This window comes from Vombatus ursinus, unplaced genomic scaffold (assembly GCF_900497805.2).
Source record: "Vombatus ursinus unplaced genomic scaffold, bare-nosed wombat genome assembly UNPS02014786.1, whole genome shotgun sequence".
Lineage (NCBI taxonomy): Eukaryota > Metazoa > Chordata > Mammalia > Diprotodontia > Vombatidae > Vombatus > Vombatus ursinus.
In genome coordinates this window covers 32,432,320-32,457,135 of record NW_020954564.1, presented here as the reverse complement: position 1 = coordinate 32,457,135, position 24,816 = coordinate 32,432,320, and the positions used below count along the sequence as shown (strand labels likewise).

Sequence of the window (24,816 nt, the reverse complement as noted above, 5' to 3'; positions counted from 1 at the left end):
CATCCGTAAAACAAGGGGCTGGATTGTTGATCTCTATGATTGCTTTCATTTCTAAATCTATGCCCCTGCGAAACAACCAGTATGTTAAGGCCCAAGATGCCCAGAGTTTGCTCATTGTACTTGATCAGGTGGAGGGGTGGTAACTATGGTAGAGACTAAAAAACAAACAAACAAAAAAAGGATGTCTGCATGTGTGAGCATCTGGATAATTCTGTGTGTTCATGCTTCCGTGTGTATGCATGTATATGCCTTTGCGCATGTATGCATGCTTTGGTCTTGGACCCAGAAAAATAAGGGTTCAGAATTCTAGGTATCCCACTTAATCAGCCATATGACCCTGAAAAGTCCCATCTCTAGGACTAAGTTTTCTAATCTGCAAAATGAGAATAGTAATATTTGCTTCCTACCTCATAGGGCTGTTGTGAGGAAAGCACTGCATGAACATGGAAGTGCTATAGAGATGGGAATTGCTGTCAGTATTTGTATAGAGGTGTGTGTGCCTGTAAGATTATGGCTGGTTGGAGATGATTCTGGAGTAGAGGGCAGGAGAGGAGCAGTCTTCTCTTAGTAGGTTCACAGGCTGAATGTAAAAGATTTGGAGCCAATTCTCAACTTGACTACATGGTCTATATACCACCCTCCTTTGTAATAAAGAAACAGAGTGAAGCAAAACTCATAGATGTAGTAACCTTGTCTGACACCATGTGCAACATTCCACAGCCCAAGTCCAAGTTGTTTTTCATCCAGTTGACTGGTTTATTGTTGGGGTTAAAGTGGAAGAGAGTTTCCATTGTTATCCTTTGCACCAAGATTACCTCCTTGCCTCTCACAGCCCTAAGAGTGGTTGAGAAGAGGAACAATCAGTTGCATTTTGAAGGGGGCTATTTAGAGGATGCTGGAAGCTACACAGCCCAGGATAAGGTTGGGGGTCAGAAGCCAACCTGAGAGCAGAGAGTGGGAGAGTCAGTGATTGTGGTGTGTGTTTCAGATGAGAGCAGAGTATACATGTAGGAGAGTTTGGAAGATGGGAGCACATGGTGCCATGGCACTTGACTTGACTTGTCTTCTCCAGCAAGGTCATCATGATTTTCAGGGGGTAGGTGCTAATAGAGGGTTTGAAGGTTCATTGTTTCTATCCATCACATAGCTTATATCAGTACAGAGCAAGCAATGATTTGAGGTATGAGATTTCGTCTTGTACAACTCATCTGGGTTATACCAGGGTGTGCTTGCCTCTAAGTCATTGCTCCCAAAGGAGCTTGCCTGGATGAGGTGGTTGTGGGGAAAAGGGACACAGGGAAGCTTAACACCAACAACCTCATTTACGACCAAACTGAGGAATTATTAAGGTGGCATTGACAGTTTCTTCATTCAGCTGTAGCCCACTGTCTAGGGCAGTTGTACTCTAGGAAAGGCTGAGGAAATGATGTGAATGGTACTGGGAGCCTCTGCCAGGAAAGAAAGGGTTAAGGAAGGGGGAGAGTGTTAAAGAAGGATGGTGGGGTACTTAGATCCCATGACAAGAGCTCTTTCCTCCCCTGCCCATTCAGGCAGCTATTCCTTATCAATAAGGGACTATGACGCCCAGCACCAGGATGCAGTGAAACATTATAAGATCCGGACCCTGGACAATGGTGGCTTCTATATCTCCCCACGGAGCACTTTCAGCACTCTGCAGGATCTGGTGGCCCACTACAAGAGTGAGTATTCCCCAAATCCTGGGGCCAAGAGCTGTGTCCTCATCAGGGAATCCCAGGCAGCTGAAGGAGCTCTGGGTATAGAGATAAAAGCATTGAATTTGGAGTCAGAAGATTTGGTTCTACTCCGTTCAGAATCCTGGTTCAGAACTAACTGTGTAACTCTGAGCAAGTCATTTTCCTTTCTGGGCCTCAGAAGGAAATGGAGAAATAATTTCTTGGGTCCTTTCTAACTATGAATGTATATTAAGCGTCTGGGGTGGGATGGGTACAGCAGCCACAACTGGTTTAGAAGTCATCCAAGTTAAAATTTAGAATTGAGTAGTAGGTTGGGCTTGCCTGGTTGGGGCTCCCTGCCCTAAAAAGAATTGGGTACATTTGGTGATATTCCCTCTGCAACTGGTGGATGTCACCTACAACTAATGCTAGGCCTCTGTTGCAGAAGAAAGTGATGGCTTATGCCAGAAGCTAACAGGGCCCTGTGTGGTACCCAAGCCCCAGAAACCCTGGGAGAAGGATGCCTGGGAGATCCCCAGGGAATCCCTGAAGTTGGAGAGGAAACTGGGAGCTGGGCAATTTGGAGAAGTCTGGATGGGTAAGAGTCCTGGGCTGGGCTGGATGGGAGATTCTGGGAAGGACCTAGGAGTGGGAGAGGGAAGGATAGCTTTGAATAATGACTTTTAAGAAGCAGTTTCTCTGATAAGAAATCAAATCCCCTAGCTTATCCAAAAGTCAATTTGCCTTTAAAGTCCCTGAGAGGATAAGTTACTGTCTTCCCTTCTGAGAAAGGAAGTCTAGAAATTGGTGATTCCCTCCGTGGGGTGGAAGCAATTGGGAAAGGTCTTTTAGAGTAGGAAGAGAGTGTGGGTGGCAGTTCCCACTAGGATCCCCACTCTGGTACCACTCCTTACCCGCATTTCTGTCCCCCTTCAGCTACCTATAACAAACACACCAAGGTAGCTGTGAAGACCATGAAGCCAGGGAGCATGTCTGTGGAAGCCTTCTTGGCTGAGGCCAACCTGATGAAGACTCTGCAACATGACAAGCTTGTGAAATTGCATGCTGTGGTCACGAAGGAAGAGCCCATCTACATCATCACTGAGTTCATGGCAAAAGGTTGGGGTGGCCATCAGGGCCCAGATCAAATGCCTCCTCCAGGAAGCCTTCATTACTTTTACCCCAGTCAATTCCACTCCCTGCCCCTACCCTAGTCACAGAAACATGGAAATGGTCATTTATTCCTTTCCTCTAACATAGCACTTGGGCGCCTCTTTTTTGAAACTCCCTAACTCTGGGCACTATGTTTCTATTAATGCCCTTCCAACTCTTGAGACTATGTTTCCATGATTGAAGTACTTTGAGGAATAAAAAGAGATCAGATGAAGGAGAGGTCACTTGCAGTTGAGGAAGGGGGGATTGGGGAGGAGTTCATTGAACACAGCCTAGAAAAGAAAGAGAAGTGCCACATGAGGAAGATTTGGAAGAGTAATACCCTTGCCGTTGGTGAGAAGGGGGGAAGGCAAGAACGTGGGATCATCACCCTAATTTATTGTGCTGGAGGAAAGGCTCTGTGCCCTGCCCTGTGCTGGGAATTGCAGGGACTACAAAGAAGGGAAGCTAGCAGTCTAGTTAGGAAGAAATGATTGAGGCACTGTATGGAGCACTGCCTTGAATTCAGGAGACCTGGACTCAAGGGCCACCGTTACCTAGGAAGAACTACATAATAGGGCTGGGGAGCCAGCATTGATTAGTGAGTCCAGCTGGCCCCTGAACTCCCGCTCAGCTCTTTCTCCCACCTTCCCCCCCAACTAGGAAGCCTGCTGGACTTTCTGAAAAGTGATGAAGGCCGAAAACAACCCCTACCAAAGCTCATCGATTTCTCAGCCCAGGTAAGAGGGTAACCTCCTTGGGGAAATTCTTTACCACCCCCCCATTATCAGTGGTGTCATGGGAAAGACTCATTTTTCTATCCCAGCAACCCCCTTGCTGTTTTCCTTTGGGGTCTCCATAAGCTGGAAACTCAGTGGGAGAAGCACTGGATTTGGTTTAGGACCCTGTATCTGCTACTTAATCCTCCTCTGTAGCAGAGTATCCTTCCTACTACAAGGAGATGGTCTTGACTCTTAAGGCCAATTCCAGCCCTGGTGATACTGGGTATGACATGGGTTAAGATACTTCATCTGTCTGGGTCTCAGTATTATATCCGTAGAATGAGGAAATTGAGCTAGGTGATCTCTGAGGTTCCTCCCAGCTCTGACATTATATGGTCTATGTTTTAAGGTACCTTTTAGGTCTTAATTCCATGATACTATACCAATAATCTTGACCCAAAAAAAAGTCTTAATCTTCCTAAAGCAGTTCTTTCAGTGTATCTTCCCTTCTCAAAAAACTTTGATGGCTCCCCATTGTCTATAGGAAATAATAATAATAATAATAATAATATCAACATTTATGTAGCGCTTTAAAGTTTGCAAAGTGCTTTTACATACATGATCTCATTCAATCCTTACACAGCCTAAACTATTTAGCTGGGGTTTCAAGGCCCCTCCACTGAATGTCCCAGAATGTGTCTCTAGCTTTATTTTCCACTGGTCTGCTATCTAAAGCCTCTGTTCTAAGAAGACCAGACTCACCACTGCTCCATTTCGCCTTCAACACTCTTATGCTTTACAGCTTCTGTGTCTAGGCTCACACTGTTTCTTCTGCCTGAAGTTTCTTCCTGTTGTTCTCTGCTTGTCTGGATTCTTCACTTTTTTTTGGTTTTGTTTTTGTTTTTGTTTTTTTTTAAGGCAATTGGGGTTAAGTGACTTGCCCAGGGTCACACAGCTAGTAAGTGTCAAGTGTTTGGTCTGAGGACGGATTTGAACTCAGGTCCTCCTGACTTCAGGGCTGGTGCTCTATCCACTGCGCCACCTAACTGCCCCTGGATTCTTCATTTAGACATTTATTAAGTGCCTACTGTGTACTGGACCATGGAGAAGATATAAAGATAAATAAGACAGTCCCTAGCCTCATTAACCTTACAGTGGTAGGGGAGATACGGCATGAATGAATGAAAAAAGCATTTATCAAACACTGTGTGTCAAGCACTGTACTAAAGGCTGGGAATAACAAGTAGTGAGACAGTTCCTGATCTCAAAAAGGTCACACTGTAATTGGGAGAGAGAATACAGCAAAGGAAGTTCAGCTGAAGTCCTAAGGGTACAGTGATAGGGTAGAGAGCAGGGCCCAGGGAGCCTTAGTTTATTTAAGGAGGTCAGATCATAATGCCAGGGGACTGCAGGGCATACAGACAGGCCAGATTGTAAAGCATAAAGGCCAAGGGTTGGGGTAGGAAGGGGTGGGACAAGAGAGGTTGATGGGGGGAAGGGTGCCCCTAGTGGTGACAGCTATACAAATAACTAGGATCCAAACAGAGTATGATCAATCAATGAATAAACAAGCATTGGTGAAGCACCTTTAATTTGCCAGGCACTATGCTAGGTTCCAGGGATATAAATATTGTTGTTGTTTAGTTGTTTCTTATTCTTCATGACCCTATTTGGAGTTTTCTTGGCAAAGATACTGGAGTGGTTTGCCATTTCCTTCTCCAACTCATTTTAGAGATGAGGAAAATGAGACAAACAGGGCTAAGTGACTTGCTCAGGGTCACACAGCTAATAAGTGTCTAAGGCCATATTTGAACTAAGATCTTCCTGATTCCAGGTCTGGAGCTCTATCCACTGTCCCAGCCAGTTGCCCCAGAGTTATAAATACAAAGAATTAAACAATCCCAGCTATCAGAGAGCTTTCATTCCACAAGGTGTAGTGGGGAAAGGGTCACACTTGGACTCAAGAGCGTTCATTCATTCACGTACATTAACCTGGCCCCTACTATGTGCAAGGCCCAGTGAGGATAAAAATATGAGGAGAATACAGTCCCTCTCCTCAAGAACTAACATTCTGGCAAGGAGCTAAGAAAGGGATACAGATACAAGGTAAGGTGTAATGTGGACCCTGAGTGAGGTCCCCAAAAGTGCCATGAGCATTTAAAGAAGGAAGAGGCACTTCTATGTGAGGGCATCAAGGGAGGCCTTGAAAGGAGGAGAAAGAGGCATGGGTGGGAAACACCACCTAAGCTCGGGAAGATCTTCTTTCCCAGGGATGCTCCAATGAGCACAGAGAAGGGCTGGAACACTGACAACACCTAAAAACAATACGGGTGGGGGGGGAATACAGAGAGGCTTTGACTATGCAAAGCTAAGGTTGGCAAACTATATACAATAAGTGGACCTCCTCCCAGGGCATTCTCAGGAGAACAATATGAAAATGAGGCTCTGAAATTTCCAGTGCAATGCCCCAGGAAGACAATAAGCTGGTTTGTTCCTGACTTCAAAACAGAATATCAGAGGAGGAAAGGTCCTTACAATATAGAATATTAAGATAGAAAACCTAATCATAACAATCACTGGAAAGAGCCAGTAGACCCCCTGTCCAGTCCTGGCATTATCACTAACTCACTATGTTAGGAAAAGGAAGGAATTGAAAGGTGTACAGGCTAACCGGCTCACTTGAGAGAAGACGAAAATAAGGCCCTAAGTGATAAAGAGATTTGCCCAAGATCACACACCAAGTCTGAGCCGGGCCCAGAAATCAGGTCTCTTGCTCCTCAGCCGAGTGTCCTTCCTGCTACATGGAGACAATCTTACTTAAAGCCAATCCTGGCCCCTGGTGAATGTTCATCAGTGATGTTGATGATGGTCACTTACCTCAGAGCATCCTGAGGATACAGACCATATCAACTGAGCTCTTAATAAATGAATGTGTATTTATTACATTGAATTGAGCCCCTGGAGGCCAGCGGCATCCAGTAGCATGTAAAAGGTAGCATGGTATATAGGATCATAGATTTGGAGCTGTAAGGGGCCTTAGAGGTCATCTAGTCCAACCTCCTTCATTTTACAGATGAAGAAACTGAATCCCAGACAGGTTAAATGACTCTTCCTAATTACACAGGTAGTAAGTGATATAGCCAAAAGTCCAACCCCAAAACTCTGACTACAGAGTCAGAACCCAATGCAAAGCCAGGGTTCTTAACCTTTTTTGTGTTACGGACCCCTTTGGCAATCTAGTAAAGCCCATGGACCCCTTCTCAGAATAATGGTTTTAAATGATCGAAAGAAACACCAAATTTCACCTAGTAGTTACTGAAAACAAAGATATAATTTTTCCCCATCCAAGCTTAAGGTCCCCCTTTAGGAGCCTACAGACCCTCAGGTTAAGAATATGGTGTTAAGTACTAGCTGTGTGATCCTAGGCAAGTCATTTAACCCCAATTGCCTAAAAAAAAAAACAAAAAAAAAGAATATGGTGTTAAGGAAAGAACATTAGTTTTTGGAGTTCAGAAATCTGGGTTTAAAATCTGACTCTACCATTTACTAACTCTGTAACCTTAGCTCTCTAGGCCTCAGTTTCCTCATCTGTAAAATGAGAGAATTGAAACAGATGGCCTCTAAGGCCCCTTCCATTTTTAAGTCCTTTGAGCCTAAAGGATTCTCAGCAAAGCCAAAGTCAAGTAACAGTTTGGCTTTGGGACAATGGTGTTCATTTGCTGCCATCTGCTGGTGTAGCCTACCTAGGACACCACAATCTTGCTTGTAGATCCCTAAAGTCCCTGGGTGCCTAATCTACTCTCTCTGCCCTCTCTACACTAAAACAAATAGAGCCAAACTCAGCTTTTAAGGACTTCTTGGGTGTGGGGTTCCAATTAATTGAATTCCCTAGTTGGATAAGGCCAGAAACCTTCTTTTAATAATAATTGACCTAATGAACCTTAGAGTTGTCTCAGAGCCAAGAAGACAGGTTCCAGTGTCACCTTTAATATATACTGGCTATGTAGCATTGGCCAAACCATTTAATTCTCTAAAACTGTAAGTTGCAAAGAAGGCATCATCCTGCATTGGTAAATGGAGTTTTCTTACCTGGGAGTCTCCTATACTAATGAAATCACAGTCCCAATCCTAGTAAGAATAATAGCTAACACTTACAGCATTCACAAAGTTTACTAAGGGCTTTATGTGTATTATCCTCTTAGATCCACAACAACCCTGTGAGGTAGGTGTTATTATTTTTAAATTAAATTTTATTTTATTTTCATGAAGATCTACCTTTTTTCCCTCCTGTCTTTCACACACACACACACACACACACACACACATTGAGAAATCAAGAAAAACAAAATCCCTGTGGCAAACATGTATAGTCAAGCAAAACAAATTACTGCATTGGACATGTAAAAAGAAGTATCTCAACTGGTACTCTCAGTTATCACCCCTCTATCAGGAGATGGATAGACTGTTTCATTGTAAGTCCTCTGAAATTGTGGTTAGTCAACGTATTGATCAGAGTTCCTAAGTCTTTCAAAGTGGTTTGTTTTTACATTGTTGTTGCTGTATAAACTATTGTCCTGGTTCTGTTCATTTTACTCTGCATGAATTCATACAAGTCGCCTCAGGTTTGTCTGAAACTATCACCTTGCTCATGTCTTTCAGCATAATAGAACTTCATCATATCCATGTGCCATAACTTGTTCAGCCATTCCCCAATTGAGGAGCACCCCCTCAGTTTCCAATTATTTGCCATAACAAAAGAGCTGCTATAAATATTTCTGTATAATTCCTTTTCCTCTTTCTTTGATTTCTTTGGGACATAGGCCAAATAGTGGTATTACTGGGTCAAAGGATAGACACAGCTTAATAGCTTTTTGGATATAATTCTAAATTGCTTTCCAGATTGGCTGGAACAGTTCACAGCTCCATCAACAATGCTTTAATGTACCTGTTTTCTCATAGCCCCTCCAGCATTTGTCATTTTCTTTTTTTTTTTTTTTTGTCAACTTTGCCACTCTGAAGGTTGTGAGGTAGAATCTCATAATTGCATTAATTTGCATTTCTCAAAATAGTAGTGATTTGGAGCATTTTTTCATATTAATAACTTGGATTTCTTCCTCTGAAAAGTGACTGTTCATATCATGTGACCATTTATCAATTGGGGAATGCAATTTGAATCAGTTCCCCATATATCTTTAGAAATGAGACCTTTATCAGAGAAACTTGCTGCAAAGATTTCCCCGCCCCCATTTACCTGTTTCTCTTCTAATTTTAACTGTATTGGTTTTGTTTGTGCACAAACTTTTTTATTTTACATAATCAAAATTGTCTACTTTTCCTTATGTGACCCCTCTATCTCTTCGTTGGTCATGTACTCTTCTCCTATTCATAGATATTCCTGGTAATTTCTTTCTTACTCCTCTAATTTCTTTATGATATCACTAGTAGGTATTATTATTATTATCCTCATTTTAAAGATGAGGAAACTTAATCTAAAAGAAATTAAGTGATTTTCATACATTCATATAGATAAGCGTCTGAGGCAAGATTCAAAACGTGTCTTTGTGACATGAGTCCAGTACTGTAGGCATTGTGCCACCTAGATCTCTAGTCTACAATCTAGCCTGTGTCCTAGAGACTGATTTTTGTATTTAATCCCTGGTATGAGCTGATTTCCTTGTCATTTGCTTCCATCCTCTCAAAATGGACTAGGAAAGTATTCCCAGTTATCTGAGGTTTCTGGTTACCTGGGTTCCTCTTGAATAATATAGAATGAGATATTTGAAAGCTTACTGAATTTAGGCTTAGAAAACTTGAGTTTGAAAGCCAAGTCCTGCCTCTTAGTCTGCAACATTAGGCACTTCGTGCCCCTTCTCTGGGCCTGTTTCCTCCTCTGTGAAATGAAGGAGTTGGGCCAGAAGAGTTATAAGCTCTCTTCCAGCTCTATGTTCCAAGTTCTTTTCAAGTTCTGACATTTTGTATTCACATTCTAAGGTGATAGCATGTGATAGAAAGAATACTATGTTTGGAGTCAGGGCTTGGATTTGAATCCTCAGTTCCCTAGGCTCTTCCAGGTTTAATATTCTGTGTTCTAAAGCCCCTTTACTCAAACCATTTTTGAAGTTTCACCATTATTACATTTGTCTCTAGGTCAAAAATGAACTGTTTGTCAGTATTTGTCAGTGTGTCTGCCCTCCCCCCCCCCAAAAAAGTGTTAAAAAGCGTCGAGTCAACCAGCTTGTCCAAGTGACGTGAGTTAACACTGACACAGTCAATTGTCTTAAGGATGTTTAGCTTGGATGATGAGGACTGGGAGGAATTGATAAGCTGTTATTTGTCCTTTGTTCTTGAAGAGGACTATGACATCAGGGAGGTGATGCCATGATGTGCAAGCAAATTGGATTTAAGTGAGGGAGAGTTGTGCAAAGTCACCAGTCTCACTTTCTCCTCTGGAGCCATTTGGGTCCAGTGGCCAGATATGGATCAGGACAACTGGAGATGGCCCAGGATGCAGTGGGGGACCTTGGCCTTTTCAAGCTAAAGTCTTTAAGAGGTCTCAGTTTGAGGCAGTGCCCATTCAGTGATTAAGACTTAATAAAAAATGAGGCAAAGAATGGCCTCTTTAAATTAAAAAAAAAAAAAAAAGATGTGGGAGGGGAAGATCTTCAGGGTTTCTGGCCAAAAACAGAAACAATTGTTATTTACATTCAGGGCCGTTATAGGGAAGAAGGAACATCTTTATTCTATGTGATCTCAGAGAGTCATTCAATTCAATTCAGCAAGCATTCAAATGCCCTTACAATCCAGGCACTGTTATAGGTTATGGGGATAAGGCAAAAAAAAAAAAAAGAAAGAAAAAAGAAAAAAGAAAAAATGCCCTACTCTCAAGGAGCTTACATTCTACTGAAAGAAACATGTATGTAGGTAAATACATAATACACAAAAAGTGAATATCCAATCATTTCAAGGATGAGGTGAGGGCAGCTAGGTGGCGCAGTGGTAGGGCAGCTAGGTGGTGCAGTGGATAAAGCATTGCTCTTAGAATCAGGATGAGTCATTGGGGCAGCTAGGTGGTGCAGTGGATAGAGCACCAGCCCTGAAGTCAGGAGGACCTGAGTTCAAATCTGGCCTCAGACCAAACACTTCACACTTACTAGCTGTGTGACTCTGGGCAAGTCACTTAACCCCAACTGCCAAAAAAAAAAAAAAAAAAAGAACCAAAAACAAACAAGGATGGGGTGGGGGTGAACACAGAATCTCAGACCTGGAAAGGGTTGTGAAGGGGATACAGTCCCACCTTTATCAGAGCAGGGATCAAGCCCGTTACAACATTTCTGAAAAGTGGTCAACCAGCCTCCGCTAGAACACCTCCAGGGATGGGGAACCTTCCACCTTCCAGGGCAGCCTGTTCTACTGTTGGCAGCTCTAGGACAAAGGGTTTAAAGTTATAAGGACATAGATTGCAGTTCAGTAGAGGAAAGAACTTAAACTGGAGTTGTTCAAAATTTGACATAGTCACCTCATGGCTGGATGATCATTTGTGCAAGGTGCAATAGAAGAAAAATTCTTGCTCAAGTATGGGTTGGATTAGTTGCTCTTTGAGGTATCTCTCAAGACTAACAATCGAGAAGAAGTCCAATAGCTGTTCCAAGCCCAGATGGTCTTAGTGGACCTAGGCTTATCTTAATCTGGGCCTAGAAGGGTTCTGGGAGGGGAGGAAGACAATGGGTAACACTTACTTGGTTAGCTCCTCCTCTACTGTTTGGAATTTGGCTTAAGTTTGAGGATGATTCTCTGTTTTCGACATTGTAGATTGCTGAGGGAATGGCCTTCATTGAGCTGAGGAACTATATTCACCGAGATCTAAGAGCAGCCAACATCCTAGTCTCGTCGGCCCTGGTGTGTAAGATTGCCGACTTTGGCCTGGCACGGCTCATTGAGGACAACTTATACAATGCTCGAGAGGGTAAGCACTATCATGGCCTCTTTTCTCTCTCCCTGAATTATTTCTCTCTCCCTTAGTTATCTTGCTACAGCCTTCTTCATGCCCAGTCTGACATCTTTTTTCTCAGACCTCAATCTTGTGGATCAGCCAGAGATAAAGAGGGTGAGCCTTAGGAGACCCTCAGTTATTGCCCCTCCCTAACACTAAAAGCCATTTAATGTCTTTGAGCCTGTTTCTGGAGACTGGAGACAGTGTGGTGCATTTGAAAGAGTTTTGGATTTGGAGTCAGAGAGGATCTGGGTTTGAATCCCGACTCTATTATTTACCATCTGTGTGGCATTGGGCAGACACTCTCCCTCTCTGTGAAATGGACAGGTGGACAGCTTTTTTTTTTAGATATATGTTTTGGGTTTTGTTTTGTTTTGTTTTGTTTTGCTAGGCAATGGGGTTAAGTGACTTACCCAGGGTCACACAGCTAGTAAGCGTCAAGTGTCTGAGGCCGGATTTGAATTCAGGTCCTCCTGACTCCAGGGATGGTGCTCTTTCCACTGTGCTACCTAGCTGCCCCTTTTTTCTTAGATATATGAGCTTATAACTCTCCTCTTCAAAACTGACCTGTTTCCTCCAGGCCTAGGTTCAAAAATTTAATTGTACTAATGGGAGTTTATACTTGGCTACCTGGGCCATTAGTGACTAATGGGGGAGATTTCAGGCCAGATCTTAGGTGTAAGGAGCAGGGTGAGGTATGAAAGAGAATGGAGGTCCAACTGTTTCAAGTGTAGATCCCTCAGCAGACAGGACACCTGGGCCAACCCAAGAGGAACAGACAGGAGAGCATCTAGACTTACCTTTTACAGTTGTAGGACTGGTTTTTATCTTAGATAGGGACTTGTTTCACTGAATGTATACTTTGTGAAATGACAGAGAAAAAGACTGAAATTCAGAGACCAGGATGGGGAGGTTATAGAACGAGAAGATGGAGAAGACAGAGTAGAAAAAAAGGGAGAGTGGAAAGAAAAAGGAAAAAAGAAAGGGAGGAGGGAAAGGAAAGGGGGGGAGAGAGACAGGAGAGAGAAGGAAAAGGGGAGAGGGAGGAAAAGGAGAGGGGAAGAAAGGGAAGGAGAGAAGAAAGGGGAAAGGGAAAGAAAGAAGAGCAGAGGAGAAAGGAAGAGAAAAAGAAGAGCAGAAATGAAAAAAGGAGAAAGAGGAGATGAAAGAAAAGAACAAAATAAATAATTTAACAACCATCAAACTTAAGCACAGAGGCTTGAAAAGCAAAAAAGTCAGAGGAGAAAGAGAACCCATGAAAAATGAAAAACAGAAATTTTCTAGTTGTCTTTATGGTTGCAAGAACCCAGTTCAATGGATCAAGCACAAAGCAGACTGTTAGTGAACTATATATAAAATGAATGACCAAAAGGTACCATCAAAGGCAATGACTGAAACATTAGTTTCTTTGCAGTAGTGGAAAGCAGCAGGCCTGGATAAGATTCATAATTATTGACTTCAACATTTCCCGGGGGCTTATAAGTCATAGCAAATCATTTCACTACCTTCCTTTCAGATGAAAGCCTTATCACTTACATATCTTTCCTAGGTATCACATACCTTTTATCAAAAAATGAGGACGCCAATAACCTCTCAAAAAATAGTTCAATTCTGTATTTAAGTGCTCTATGTTAAGCATGACGTCTTGCATCACCCCCCCCAAATATTTATAAACACTTAGAAGAAAACATCAATTGGCCAAAAAGCAAAAAGTGTGTGCCAGAAGTTCCAAGGGTTGAAAGAACAACTCATTATTGATTCTCCTAAACTGGGAAAGCCTCAAAAGGAGGACCATTCATTGATTGATTGTGTGCCTGTTGTGTAAGGACCAACCTAGCTAAGAGTTGAAAGGCTCATCATCAGAAGATTGGGCACTAGGGAATTTTTTTTTTCACTACAGCAATTCATTAAACCATTTACTAAAGATGAGGAGGGACTTCAGTGTATGCTAGTGGTGGGAGAACTCCCACTTATATAATAATAATAATAACAACAACTGAGTAGCGGTGTTGCATAAAAAACTGGCTTCAGGCTCAGGAAGACCTGAATTCAAGGCCTGCTTCTGGTATATACTGACTGTGTGACCCTGAGCAAGTCACTTAACCTCTTAGAGGGAAGAAAAGGGAATAGGAATATTATATATAATATAGTATATATAACATGTTATATGTTATGTGACATTATATGTGTTATATTTAACATATAAGCTATTTAATATGTTATATACACAGATAACTATACATACATATATGCATATAACATACATATGCATTCTATAATATAGCATATGTACATATATTATATAGGCATTTTATAATATATTATTATATGTGTATTATATATAGATATAGATATATAGTATATACACATACACCTACATATAATATGTTATATACATATATGCTTATATGATATGTATCACATATAATGTGTTATTATATATGTATTATATACACACATAGATTATAGGTATAATGTACATATATATTATATATGCTTATTCCTTTCCCTTTCCTCTAAGAGGTTAAGTAACTTATCCAGGGTTATTAACATATATATATGCATATGTATGTATATATGTGTGTGTGTGTGCACATATATATACATGTGTGTATACACACACACACACTAAGCTTAACACTTTAGGGAAGGTTGCTCCATTTGATCCTGTTATCCACATTTTAAACTTAAGGAAACACAAGCTAACAGAGTTTAAATGATTTGCCCAGAGTCACATAGTCAGTCTGTGAACTTGTTTTAAAAAAAATTTTGATAAATGTATTTCAATAATACAAATGATTTGCCTTGTAATCCTGTGTATTGTATTTTATACATTTAAAAACATTCTTCTAAGAAGAGATCCATAAATTTTACCAGACTGCTAGAGGAATCCATGACGCTAAAAATAAAGGCTTAGAACTCCTCTTTTAGGTCTATAAATAATAAAGCAGAAACCAATCTGCATTGGTTGAGAGAGTCTCCTCATTGAGAATTTCCTGTATCAATGAAATCACAGGTCTAGTCCAAAAATAATACTAACTCACATTTGTATGATGCTTTCAAGTTTTCAAAATACTTCCTCAGAATTTTGAAATATTGATCCATGTAAATGTAAGCTCTCCTTTTTACAGAATCTTACTTATACAAAATATGTGTGTGTATGTATTTACCTACATTATCTTATTTGATTCTGGTAATGCTTCCTGAAGCTAGCTATTGCTAAGTGGAAGGATTGAGATCAAACCAGGTGTAGGGAGCACCCACGCCAAGGAAATAACAGATTCTTGATGTGTTCAAGAAAACCAACACATCTGCATTGTTGGATTTCATTCCCTAAGAGTTGAAAGGCTCATCATCAGAAGATTGGGCAGTTGGATTTCATTCCCTAACTGCACTCCAAGACCTCTACCTGAAAGTGCCTGTGTATATATGAGGGTAGGATGGACACTGGATCTTCAGGGTGGTACAAGTGTTGGACCAGGGAACAGATGCTGGCCATTTGGGGATCCCATTCACATCATAACTCCCCCTTACCCCTGTCCCTGCAGTTGACTCTTTTGACTCAACTCTATCCTCCACCAGGAGCCAAGTTTCCCATTAAGTGGACAGCTCCAGAGGCCATCAACTTCGGTTCCTTTACCATCAAGTCAGATGTGTGGTCCTTCGGCATCCTTATGATGGAGATTGTCACTTATGGCCGGATTCCCTATCCAGGTGAGAAAGATGATATCTTCAGGAGCAAAGGAAGTATATTATGGAATGAGGGGAAAGTAAGGAGAGGGTAAAGATTATGAAACTAGAATAATGAGGGCCTTAAAAGCAGGTCAGAGGAGCTTGTATTCAATGAAATGGGATCAGAGAACTATTAAAAATTGTTGAGCAGAAAGTAGTATGTGTATGCACTGCTTTAGGAAGATCAGTTTGCCAGAGGTACAATAATATTATGTCATCCCAAATATAAGGTATATCCCTAACATAAAATCTCTTTGAAAATATGTAAGTTTCAAATAAATACACTCTTTTTTTTTTGTTTTGTTTTTGGTTAGGCAATGGGGTTAAGTGACTTGCCCAGGGTCACATGGCTAGTACGTGTTATGTGTTTGAGGCCGGATTTGAACTCAGGTCCTCCTGAATCCAGGGCCGGTGCTCTATCCACTGTGCCATCGAGCTGCCCCTACGTAAATACACTCCAAAAATAATACCTGTTCTAGGCTGATCTCAGATTTTAGGTAAACTAAATCTGGAGAACAAATCTAGCCTGTATGCAAAACTGATTAAGGTTTTATAATGCTTTACAGTTGCAAAATGCCTTACTTATGATCTCATTTAGGCTTTTTAATAGTCCTGTGAGGCTGGCAGTACAGAGGGCTGCTTTTGATGATAATATTAAAAAATTAAAGCTGGGGAGTAGAAATTTGCCATTGTGTCCCTAACACTGACCAGAGAAAAATGTTCTGGTCACTTCAAAAGGATTTTCATAAAGAAAATATTTTATACTACATAGTTCTGTGTTATTACATAGGAACTAGAACTAAAAGGAGCCTTAGAGATTATCACCTAGTTCATCCTTATTTTATTTATCTTTATTTTAATTTTGAGTATTTCCATATATGTTGTAGAACAGGAGGGGAACTGTACACAAAACTATGAACTTCTAATATGTAGAGCTTGCTTTTCTCTTTAAGAATATAATAACCTTAACATGTAACTTTCAAAGCTGTCCTGTTTGTAATATCTTTTATTCTTCTTTCTCTTATCATTTTTTTGTGGGCAAAGAACTCTATTGCTATTCATTCTCCCTCCAAATTGAAAAAAAAAATAGAAAGAAACAAATATGTATACAACATATGTATACAACATTGTGACAAACATGTATAGTCAGGCAAAAGAAATTTCCACATTGTCCATGTTCAAAAATATATGGCTCATTCTGAATTTTGAGTCTATTACTTCTCTGTCAAGAGGTGAGTAGCAAACTTCATTGATTCTCTGGGATCATGGTTGTTTATTGTATTACTTAGAGTTCTTATGTCTTTCAAAGTTGTTTGTGACATCAAAAGGGTTGTTATTGTATAAACTGTCCTCACAATCCTTCCTACTTCACTCTATATCTGTTAATGTGTATTCACAGGTTTCTCTGAAACCATCCCATTTATTATTTCTTTTGGCATAATAATATTCCATTAAATTCACATGTGATAATTTGTTCAGACCTTCCCCAATTGATGGCACTCCCCCTTGGTTTACAGTTCTTTGTCAATATAAAAAGAGCTGCTATAAATATTTTTGTATATATGTGTCCTTTCCCTCTTCCTTTGATCTCTTTGGAGTATAGGATTAGTAGTGGTATCCCTAGATCAAAGGGTAGGCACAATTTAGTGACTTTTTAGGCACAGTTCCTTTCTGCTTTTCAGAGTGGCTGTACCAATTCATGGATTGATCAAAAGTGCATTAGTATGTTTGTATTACCATAGCCCCTCCAACATTTGTTACATTCTTTTGTGGGAGAGGGGGAATTATCTTTATCAATCTGGTGGGTGTAAGGTAAAACTTCTTTAATTTGCATTTCTCTGGTTTTTAGTGATTTGAAGCATTATTTTCATATGGTTGTTGATACCTTAGATTTATTTCTTTGTAAATTACCTGTTCATATCCTTTGACAATTTATTTATTGGGAAATGGCTCTTGTTCTTATCAATTTGAACTCATTTCTTATATATCTTTGAGATGAGATATTTATCAGGGAAACTTGCCAGAGAGATTTTTTTTCCTAATGAACTGTTTCCCTTCTAATTTTAATTTATTGTTAAACCTCTATTTGTTTGCATAAAAGTCTTTTAATTTCATGTAATCAAAACTGTCCATTTAATCTTCTGTGATCCTCTTTATACCTCCTTCGGACACAAACTCTTCTCTATCGGTAGTTATAAAAGAGAATTTCTTTTTTGCTTCTCTAATATGTTTATGATGTGACTATTTATATCTAAGTCACATATCTAGTTGGAGCTTATCTTGATATATGATGTGAGGATCTGGTCTTTACCTAATTTTTGCCAGACTGCTTTACAGTTTTCCAAGAGGTTTCTTGCTGAAAAATGAGCTCATACTCTAGTAGCTGGAGTCTTCGTGTTTGTTGAACATGATGAACAAATAAAAAACACTATGCTATTATGTTTATTTGCTTCTGTATGCTGTATATTTAATTTGTTCTACTGATCAACCTCTCTATTTTTTCCACCAGTTAACAAATAGTTTTTATGATTATTTCTTTTTAGTATATAGTCTGAGATCTAGTTAGACCCCCTTCCTTCCCACTTTTTTTATTTCCCTTAAAATTCTTGACCTTTAGTTTCTCCAAATGATTTTATTTTTTTCCCTAGCTCCATAATTGATCATTATGCACCAAATAAGTAAATTAATTCAGAGAATATTGTCATTTTCAATATATTACCTTAGCTTATCCATGCATGAATATTATTTCTCCAATTATTTGGGTCCAATATCCTCATTCTACAAATGAAGAAAATGAGACCAGGTCACAATCAAAAAGAAACAGAGCCACAGTTAATAAAAAAAAGTAACAATTTACTAAATAATACTCTTTATGATAATGGATGATTTTTACATAGCACTTTATAGTTTCCAAACATTTTATACACATAATCTCATTTGATCTTCAAAGCAGCCCTCCCAGGTGGGGAATCTGAGGCCCAAAGAAAGAAAATGATAATCGGAGTCAACCAGCTAGAATCTAGTGGGGCCAGGACTGGAACTCAAGCCTTCTGAATCCAAAACCAAAATGTTTTTTCCACTGCACTAACTTATTCCTCTGCTGGAGGAAATTATCTGGATAACTGGAGCTTCAAACCTTCCAACTCCCTTTGTCCTTATCTGCCATTGTCAAGCAACCTTCTATTACTGATTAGCTTTTCCAAGTAGACTCTCCTTCTGGGAAGGATGAGCTGTTTAGCAGACAGGACTGTCCTGGTAGCCTTTGGTGTGGTAGAAAGAACCCTAGAGTTGGAGTCAGAAGATCTGGATCCCTGTCCTGATTCTACCACATTAGAAGCAGTTAGGTGGCACAGTGGATAGAGTACTGGAAGACCCAAGTTCAAATCCAGCCTCAGACATAGACTAGCTTTGTGACTCTGGGCAAGTCATTTTAACCAGTATTTGCCTCAGTTTCCTCAACTGTAAAATAGGTAGTACCTATCTCCCAGGATTGTGAGGATCAAATGAGATAATGTTTGTAAAGCTCTTAGCACAGTATCTGGGATATAGTAAATGTTTAATAAATGCTTATTTCCTTCCTTCCTTCCTTCTACATTCTAATTGGTTGGCCTTGATTGCTGTGCCTCCTTCTCTGGGTCTCATTTTCCCCTTCTGTAAAACATGGATAATGAATTTCACAGGTGGTACTATGAAGATCAAATGAGATAATATATATAAAGTGGTTTTTTTAATAATACAAGGCTATATAAAAATATATTATTATAACTAGTATTTTTATTACTCAACTGTTCTTCTGGCTTATCAGTTAGACTCTTGTGAGTTTAATTACTATAAGTAGGGACAGCTAGGTGGAGCATTGGCCCTGAAGTCAGGAGGACCTGAGTTCAAATCTGGCCTCAGACATTTACTACTTATGTGACCCTGGGCAAGTCACTTAACTTCTATTGCCTCAACAAAAAAAAAAATCACTATAAGCCAGTTTCCCGGACAGCCTTTCCAAAAAAACCATTTCACTTCAGCTGAAAAGAAGAGAGCCAAAAGTATAGATGGGCCTGTGAAGTCCAATTAGAGCAGTCAGGCTGCCACTCTCTTGAATACCACTTGTAGCAAGTGACCATCACAGCTGTATGTATATATATCATGGGCTAAGTTAAAGGATATAGACAGATCACTAGACTAATAGAACCCCAGGATTGGAAGAGAGATTATTTTCTCTAATTCCATATCCAATGCATGAATCCTTTCTATACTATCTCGGATGAATGGTCTTCCAGCCTCTGCTTAAACATCATCAGTGACAGGCAGCTCAACACCTACCAAGACAGTCATGTTTCTAAGCCGCCTTAATTTTGGGGAAGTTCTTTCCCATATTGAGGTGAATTCTGCCTCTTTATAACCTCCAATACTAGGGTTCCAATTCTGTCCTCCAGGACTTAGTTCAAATTGAATCCCTCTTTTACAAAACTTTCCTTTAGATATTGGAGAACAGTAAAGATGTCTCCCTAAATCTTTTCTTCTTCAGGGTAAACATCTCTAGGTTAGATAGAGAACAGAGAGAAGCCATGCCTCTTGGAGACCTTTTAAGTTTACAGGTATATTATAGACTGAAAAAAGTTGAGGGTAAACATTGGACTACTTCAAGACTACGGATACCCCCTCTAAAACCCCAGCTTCCTGTCCCTCAAATTCATGAGAAGTCAAAAGTGAAATTAGGTGAGAGTATGTGGATGGCTCCCACTTCTCCTTCTCCTATCTGACTGTTCTCCCCTGTTTTTCAGGAATGTCTAACCCTGAAGTGATCCGTTCCCTGGATCGTGGATACCGGATGCCTCGGACAGACAATTGCCCAGAAGAACTATACAGCATCATGACTCGCTGCTGGATGAACAAACCCGAGGATCGGCCTACATTTGAGTATCTCCAGAGTGTGCTGGAGGACTTCTATACTGCCACTGAGAGCCAGTACCAAAAGCAGCCATAAGGAGTAGCATCCCAAGCACTGTGACCAACTCTTGGATCATCTCAGCAACCCATCACATTGCTTTCATGTACACTACCTACTGGTCATACTCATCTTCCTAATTCCCATCTCCATCTAGTTCTAGTTCTGTCACTGACTCAGTGGATCATTGGACAAATCACTTTCTCTTTCTGGGTCTTCCTCTTTAAAGTGAAGGCATTGGATTAGATGATCTCTGAGGTTCTTTCCAGCTCTAACGTTCTATATTCTATGATCTAAGGTCCCTTCCAGTGATAGCGTTCTATGTTCTATATTATAAGGTGCCCTCCAACTATAACATTTGACAATCTAAAAGCTCTTTTGGTTCTGACATTCTCTGACTCTGATTCCTAGGAAGACTGTTGGTCAATATTACTCTTGGCAACTGACTGGGATGGTTGTTATTCCAATTTAAGCCACAGCTTTGAGAGACCTGGGTCAAATGGAAAAATACAAGCACTATGAATGCCATAGAGTTTATGGATAGACACACATTTCTCCTCTTCCAATTGCCAAAAATCCTCTTAGTTCCTAGCAGCTCACTGAGCAAGAAATTGGGATGGAGACCTCCCAGAGACCAGACCTGCTGAGAGAAAGGGGACTGCATCTTTTTTTCTTCCAGCCTGCCTTGGGACAGTGTTAGGAAAGGAGTCTGAAAGTTTGTACATGCTATTGTCTCAGGAGAGCTGTGAGCTTAGCTTCTCATTAAAAATTTCTCAAGAAATGAGGCATTTGGCCTCCTACCAGACCAAATCAAGGCATAAGAAATTGTTTTGGCTTTCTTGTCAGGACTAGTGAGTGGCTATACCCTCCTCATTTCCTATGCCAAATTGGCCAGTGTGGTCATCAGAAACCCATCTGTGGTGAAGGGGGTGCTGGGATTGGCGGGAAGTGATTTTGGAGGAGCTTGGCAAAGAATAGCCCCACTGAAGGACAAGGGGAACATAAGAGGGTAGAAAATGGGAACTATATGGGTTGGCCTTTCCCAGTGTTCTTCCAGGCCCCTTGGCAGCCACTACCTCCAGAGGCAAAGATGGAAGGCTAAAGAGTCACTTCCAAACTATCTCTCCTGAGAGGACTGAGGAGGAGGCAAGAAAATAACAGAGGAAAATGTAGTTAGCTTGAACCTTACCTTCCTATTTTTTCTTCCCAGGAAGAAAGAATACAAAGAGAGGCTCCGGGGATTCCCAGATTAGCCAGACCACTCAGTCCATACTTGTATGTGTAGCCACATTCTCAGCCACAGCTTTCCCCAAGGCTTCACTAAAGTCCTGCCTTGGCTTAACTCTGCACTTCAGAGTTGGGTCTGTGGATATTAATAATAGGAGATTTAAAACCAACTGTAGCACACCCTATTCACTTCTGTTTGAGGTGGGCTTCTTCTCCCTTTCTTTGCTGAGATGGCCACTGGGGCATTTAAGGCTAGAGAACTGATGGAACAAGGACCGGGTCCAGTCTCATAGATGCATCTATACCCCCATCATCCTGAACCCTGGTTCTCTGTCTAGCATATTCCTGCCCTAGTCATGAGAGATACATGATAAAAGAAAGCAAATGGCCCAGTGCAGCCAATATCTGCTATGGGAAAAACCACTCAGAACACATGTCCTGTTGGTGGTGGGTCAGAGACATAACCATTGTGCCCAAAGAAGAGTGGCACTTTATCTGTCTCACTACAAAGTCTTAGTAAGCTCTAAAAATCCTCTGATTCATTGATTATTCAACAAACAGTTGAGGGCCTACTACTTGCAGAGCACGCTCTGCCATTGGGGATTGATTCATTTAGCCTATAGTTATTAAATGTGCAGAGCACCATGCCACACGTTTGTGTGCAGAACATAGTGCCACAAAGCGGAAGAAATACAAAGGTTAGCTAAGACACGTTCCCAGTTCTCAAGGAACACACAATCTAGTGGGTGTATAACACATAAACCCAGATACTTTTAAAATATTATGTTACATGAAAATGCTATGGGAAGGTTAAAGAAAGTGCTATTGACCAAGTGGATGAGGGAAGACTTCCTAGAGATGGTATTACTTGAACTGGGTTTTAAAGGATGGGTAAGAATTCAAAAGGCCAAGACAGTACAAGCAAAGCTTAGAGATTTGCAGGATTCTTGGCTCAGTAAGAAGACAGATGAAATTCAGTTTTATGCCAATAGTAACAATCCAAAGCACTTTTTTTTTTTTTTTTGCTTTTTGGTGAGGCAACTGGGGTTAAGTGACTTGCCCAGGATCACACAGCTATTAAGTGTCAAGTATCTGAGGCTGGATTTGCCAGAGCACTTTTATGATGCCCTGAAGGCTATTTATGGGCCAAAGACCTATGATACATCTCAACTACTCAGTGCTCATGGAGCCACATTGATTAGAGATAAGGACATGATCCTAGAGAGATGGGCTGAACACAAATACACAGAATAGCCCAAGCATGGAGATGGCAAAGACCCTGCCCTCAATGATCTACAATCTAACTGGCAGAAAATAAAGACACAAATAGCTATGGTAGCAGGGAGGATGAGATAATTGCAATGGAGAGATACAAGCAAAGTGGCATGGAGTTGTGAGTTTGTGACTTTATTTAAAATGAAAAGTTTTGATTTACCTTTGACTCTCATTATGTTTTTTAAAAATAGGTGTGTCTCCCCCTTTCTCTATCAAGCCCCTTCTCCCTGTTATGTAACCTTCTCCAGGGCACTGATACCACAGTAGGTCCTGTTCCTTGTCATCGGTTTTAACTATCAATAAAGAGGTGTAAGATTTGCTTTCTGTGGCCTGCTCTTGCCTTTTGTAATATAGTACTAGGCTCCTTTCTCCCCAGTGGCACTCCATGGTCAGTTAGACCCACTCTCTCTTCTCCAAAATTGCTTTAGGATCAATGGCTCCATGGGCCTGGAGATGCCCCGGCAGAGTTGATTTCCTTTGGCAGCTGTGTCTTCTTTTTTCAGGGCTGAGGACCTTGAGGTCCTTAAGCCCTAGATAAATCAAGAGACTCAAGGTGCTAGGACCAGAAATGATACAAGGCTACCTTGGACTCTGGGCTTCAGTTTCAACACCCATTAAATTGGAATGAGGATACTGGCCCTGCCTCTCTCATGGTATCAAAGAAGAACATGGGATGTGAAAGTGGCTTTAACACAACAACCTTTAGGGGGCAGCTAGGTGGTGCAGTGGATAGAGCACCAGCCCTGAAGTCAGGAGGACCTGAGTTCAAATCCGGCCTCAGACCAAACACTTGATACTTACTAGCTGTGTGACTCTGGGCAAGTTACTTAACCCCACTGCCTACACACACACACAAACAACCTTTAAAACAACAATGGCAACCACAAGAGTGGAAACACTGAGAAGTATCCATGTAATGAGGCATATGTAGTCAGACGTGACTAATGGATCAGTTTGTTTAGCCCAATTGTACTTCTATATCACAAGAGGGAAAGTTTGATTTGTTTTCTGTCAGGGGGTGAAATCACTGGGGGAAAAAGCATTAATAAAACTTAAAAAAAAAAAGCAATAGCAGCAGCAATCTAGATACAGTGGTGGCTGATTATCATTACTAATTGGAATGCAAGCTCCGGATACTTGCTATCCTCCTAAATTCTGTCTGGTTTTTAAGATACTGCTCTTTCCTGATTCGTGTGCTACCTTTTGGACCGATACTTCTCAGTCTCCTTTGCTTTTTAGGTATACCCCAAGGCTCTGTCCTGGACCCTCTTCCCTTTTTGCTCTACACTTTCTCACTTGGTGATCTTTTTTTTTTTTTTTTGTGAGGCGATTGGGGTTAAGTGACTTGCCCAGAGTCACACAGTTAATGAATGTTATGTGTCTGAGGCCGGATCTGAACTCAGGTTCTCCTGAATCCAGGGCCGGTGCTCTATTCACTGCACCACCTAACTGCCCCTCACTTGGTGATCTTATCAGCTCCCATGGGTTCAATGACCATCTCTAAGCCAATGAATCCCATTGCTATATATCTAGTCTTAGCCTTTCTCCTGACCGTCAGTCCTGCATCATCACTGTCTATTGAACACTTCAAAATGGATGTCCCGTAGGTATCTCAAACTTGTTCAAAACAGCATTCATTATCTTTCCCCCTAAACCCATTCTTCTTCCAAACTTCCCTGTTACTGTTGAGTAATTCCTATTCCCCCTGGGAACTTTGTGTCACCCTTGATACCTCACTCTCACTTACACATATCCAATCAGTTGCTACACCTTCTACTATCTCTACAACACTTTCCCCATACATCCCCTTCTAATCACTCACACCGTCTCCACCTGTGGGTGGTGGTGTGCAGCTAGGTGATACATCGGATAACAGCTCTGGGCCTGGAAGTTAAGAAGACCTGAGTTCAATCTGGCCTCAGATACTTACTAGTTGTGTGACCCTGGGCAAGTCACTTCAACTCTGTTTGCTTCAGTTTCTTCATCTGTAAAATGGGAATAATAACACCCGTTTCAGGGTTGTCATGAGGATCAAATGAGATATCTGTAAAACACTTAGCACAGTGCCTAGCACACAGTAGG

The 24,816-nt window shown here is 40.9% G+C and overlaps 1 protein-coding gene across 2 annotated transcripts in view; it reads left to right on the top strand.

Moving 5' to 3' along the window:
• Positions 1 to 20,678, top strand: part of HCK (HCK proto-oncogene, Src family tyrosine kinase) — a 37,590-nt gene extending 16,912 nt beyond the window's left edge. Inside the window, exons 7-13 of one of the 2 annotated variants that reach the window (XM_027867725.1) lie at positions 1,551 to 1,700; positions 2,143 to 2,292; positions 2,631 to 2,813; positions 3,510 to 3,586; positions 11,378 to 11,531; positions 15,141 to 15,272; positions 20,069 to 20,678. In XM_027867725.1, coding sequence (XP_027723526.1) covers positions 1,551 to 1,700; positions 2,143 to 2,292; positions 2,631 to 2,813; positions 3,510 to 3,586; positions 11,378 to 11,531; positions 15,141 to 15,272; positions 20,069 to 20,271 — 1,049 coding nt within the window. In that variant the 3' untranslated portion in view covers positions 20,272 to 20,678. Of the gene's footprint in view, positions 1 to 1,550; positions 1,701 to 2,139; positions 2,293 to 2,630; positions 2,814 to 3,509; positions 3,587 to 11,377; positions 11,532 to 15,140; positions 15,273 to 20,068 lie in introns of both variants that reach the window. The other variant, XM_027867724.1, reaches the window with a different exon arrangement.
• Positions 20,679 to 24,816: the final 4,138 nt, after the last annotated feature.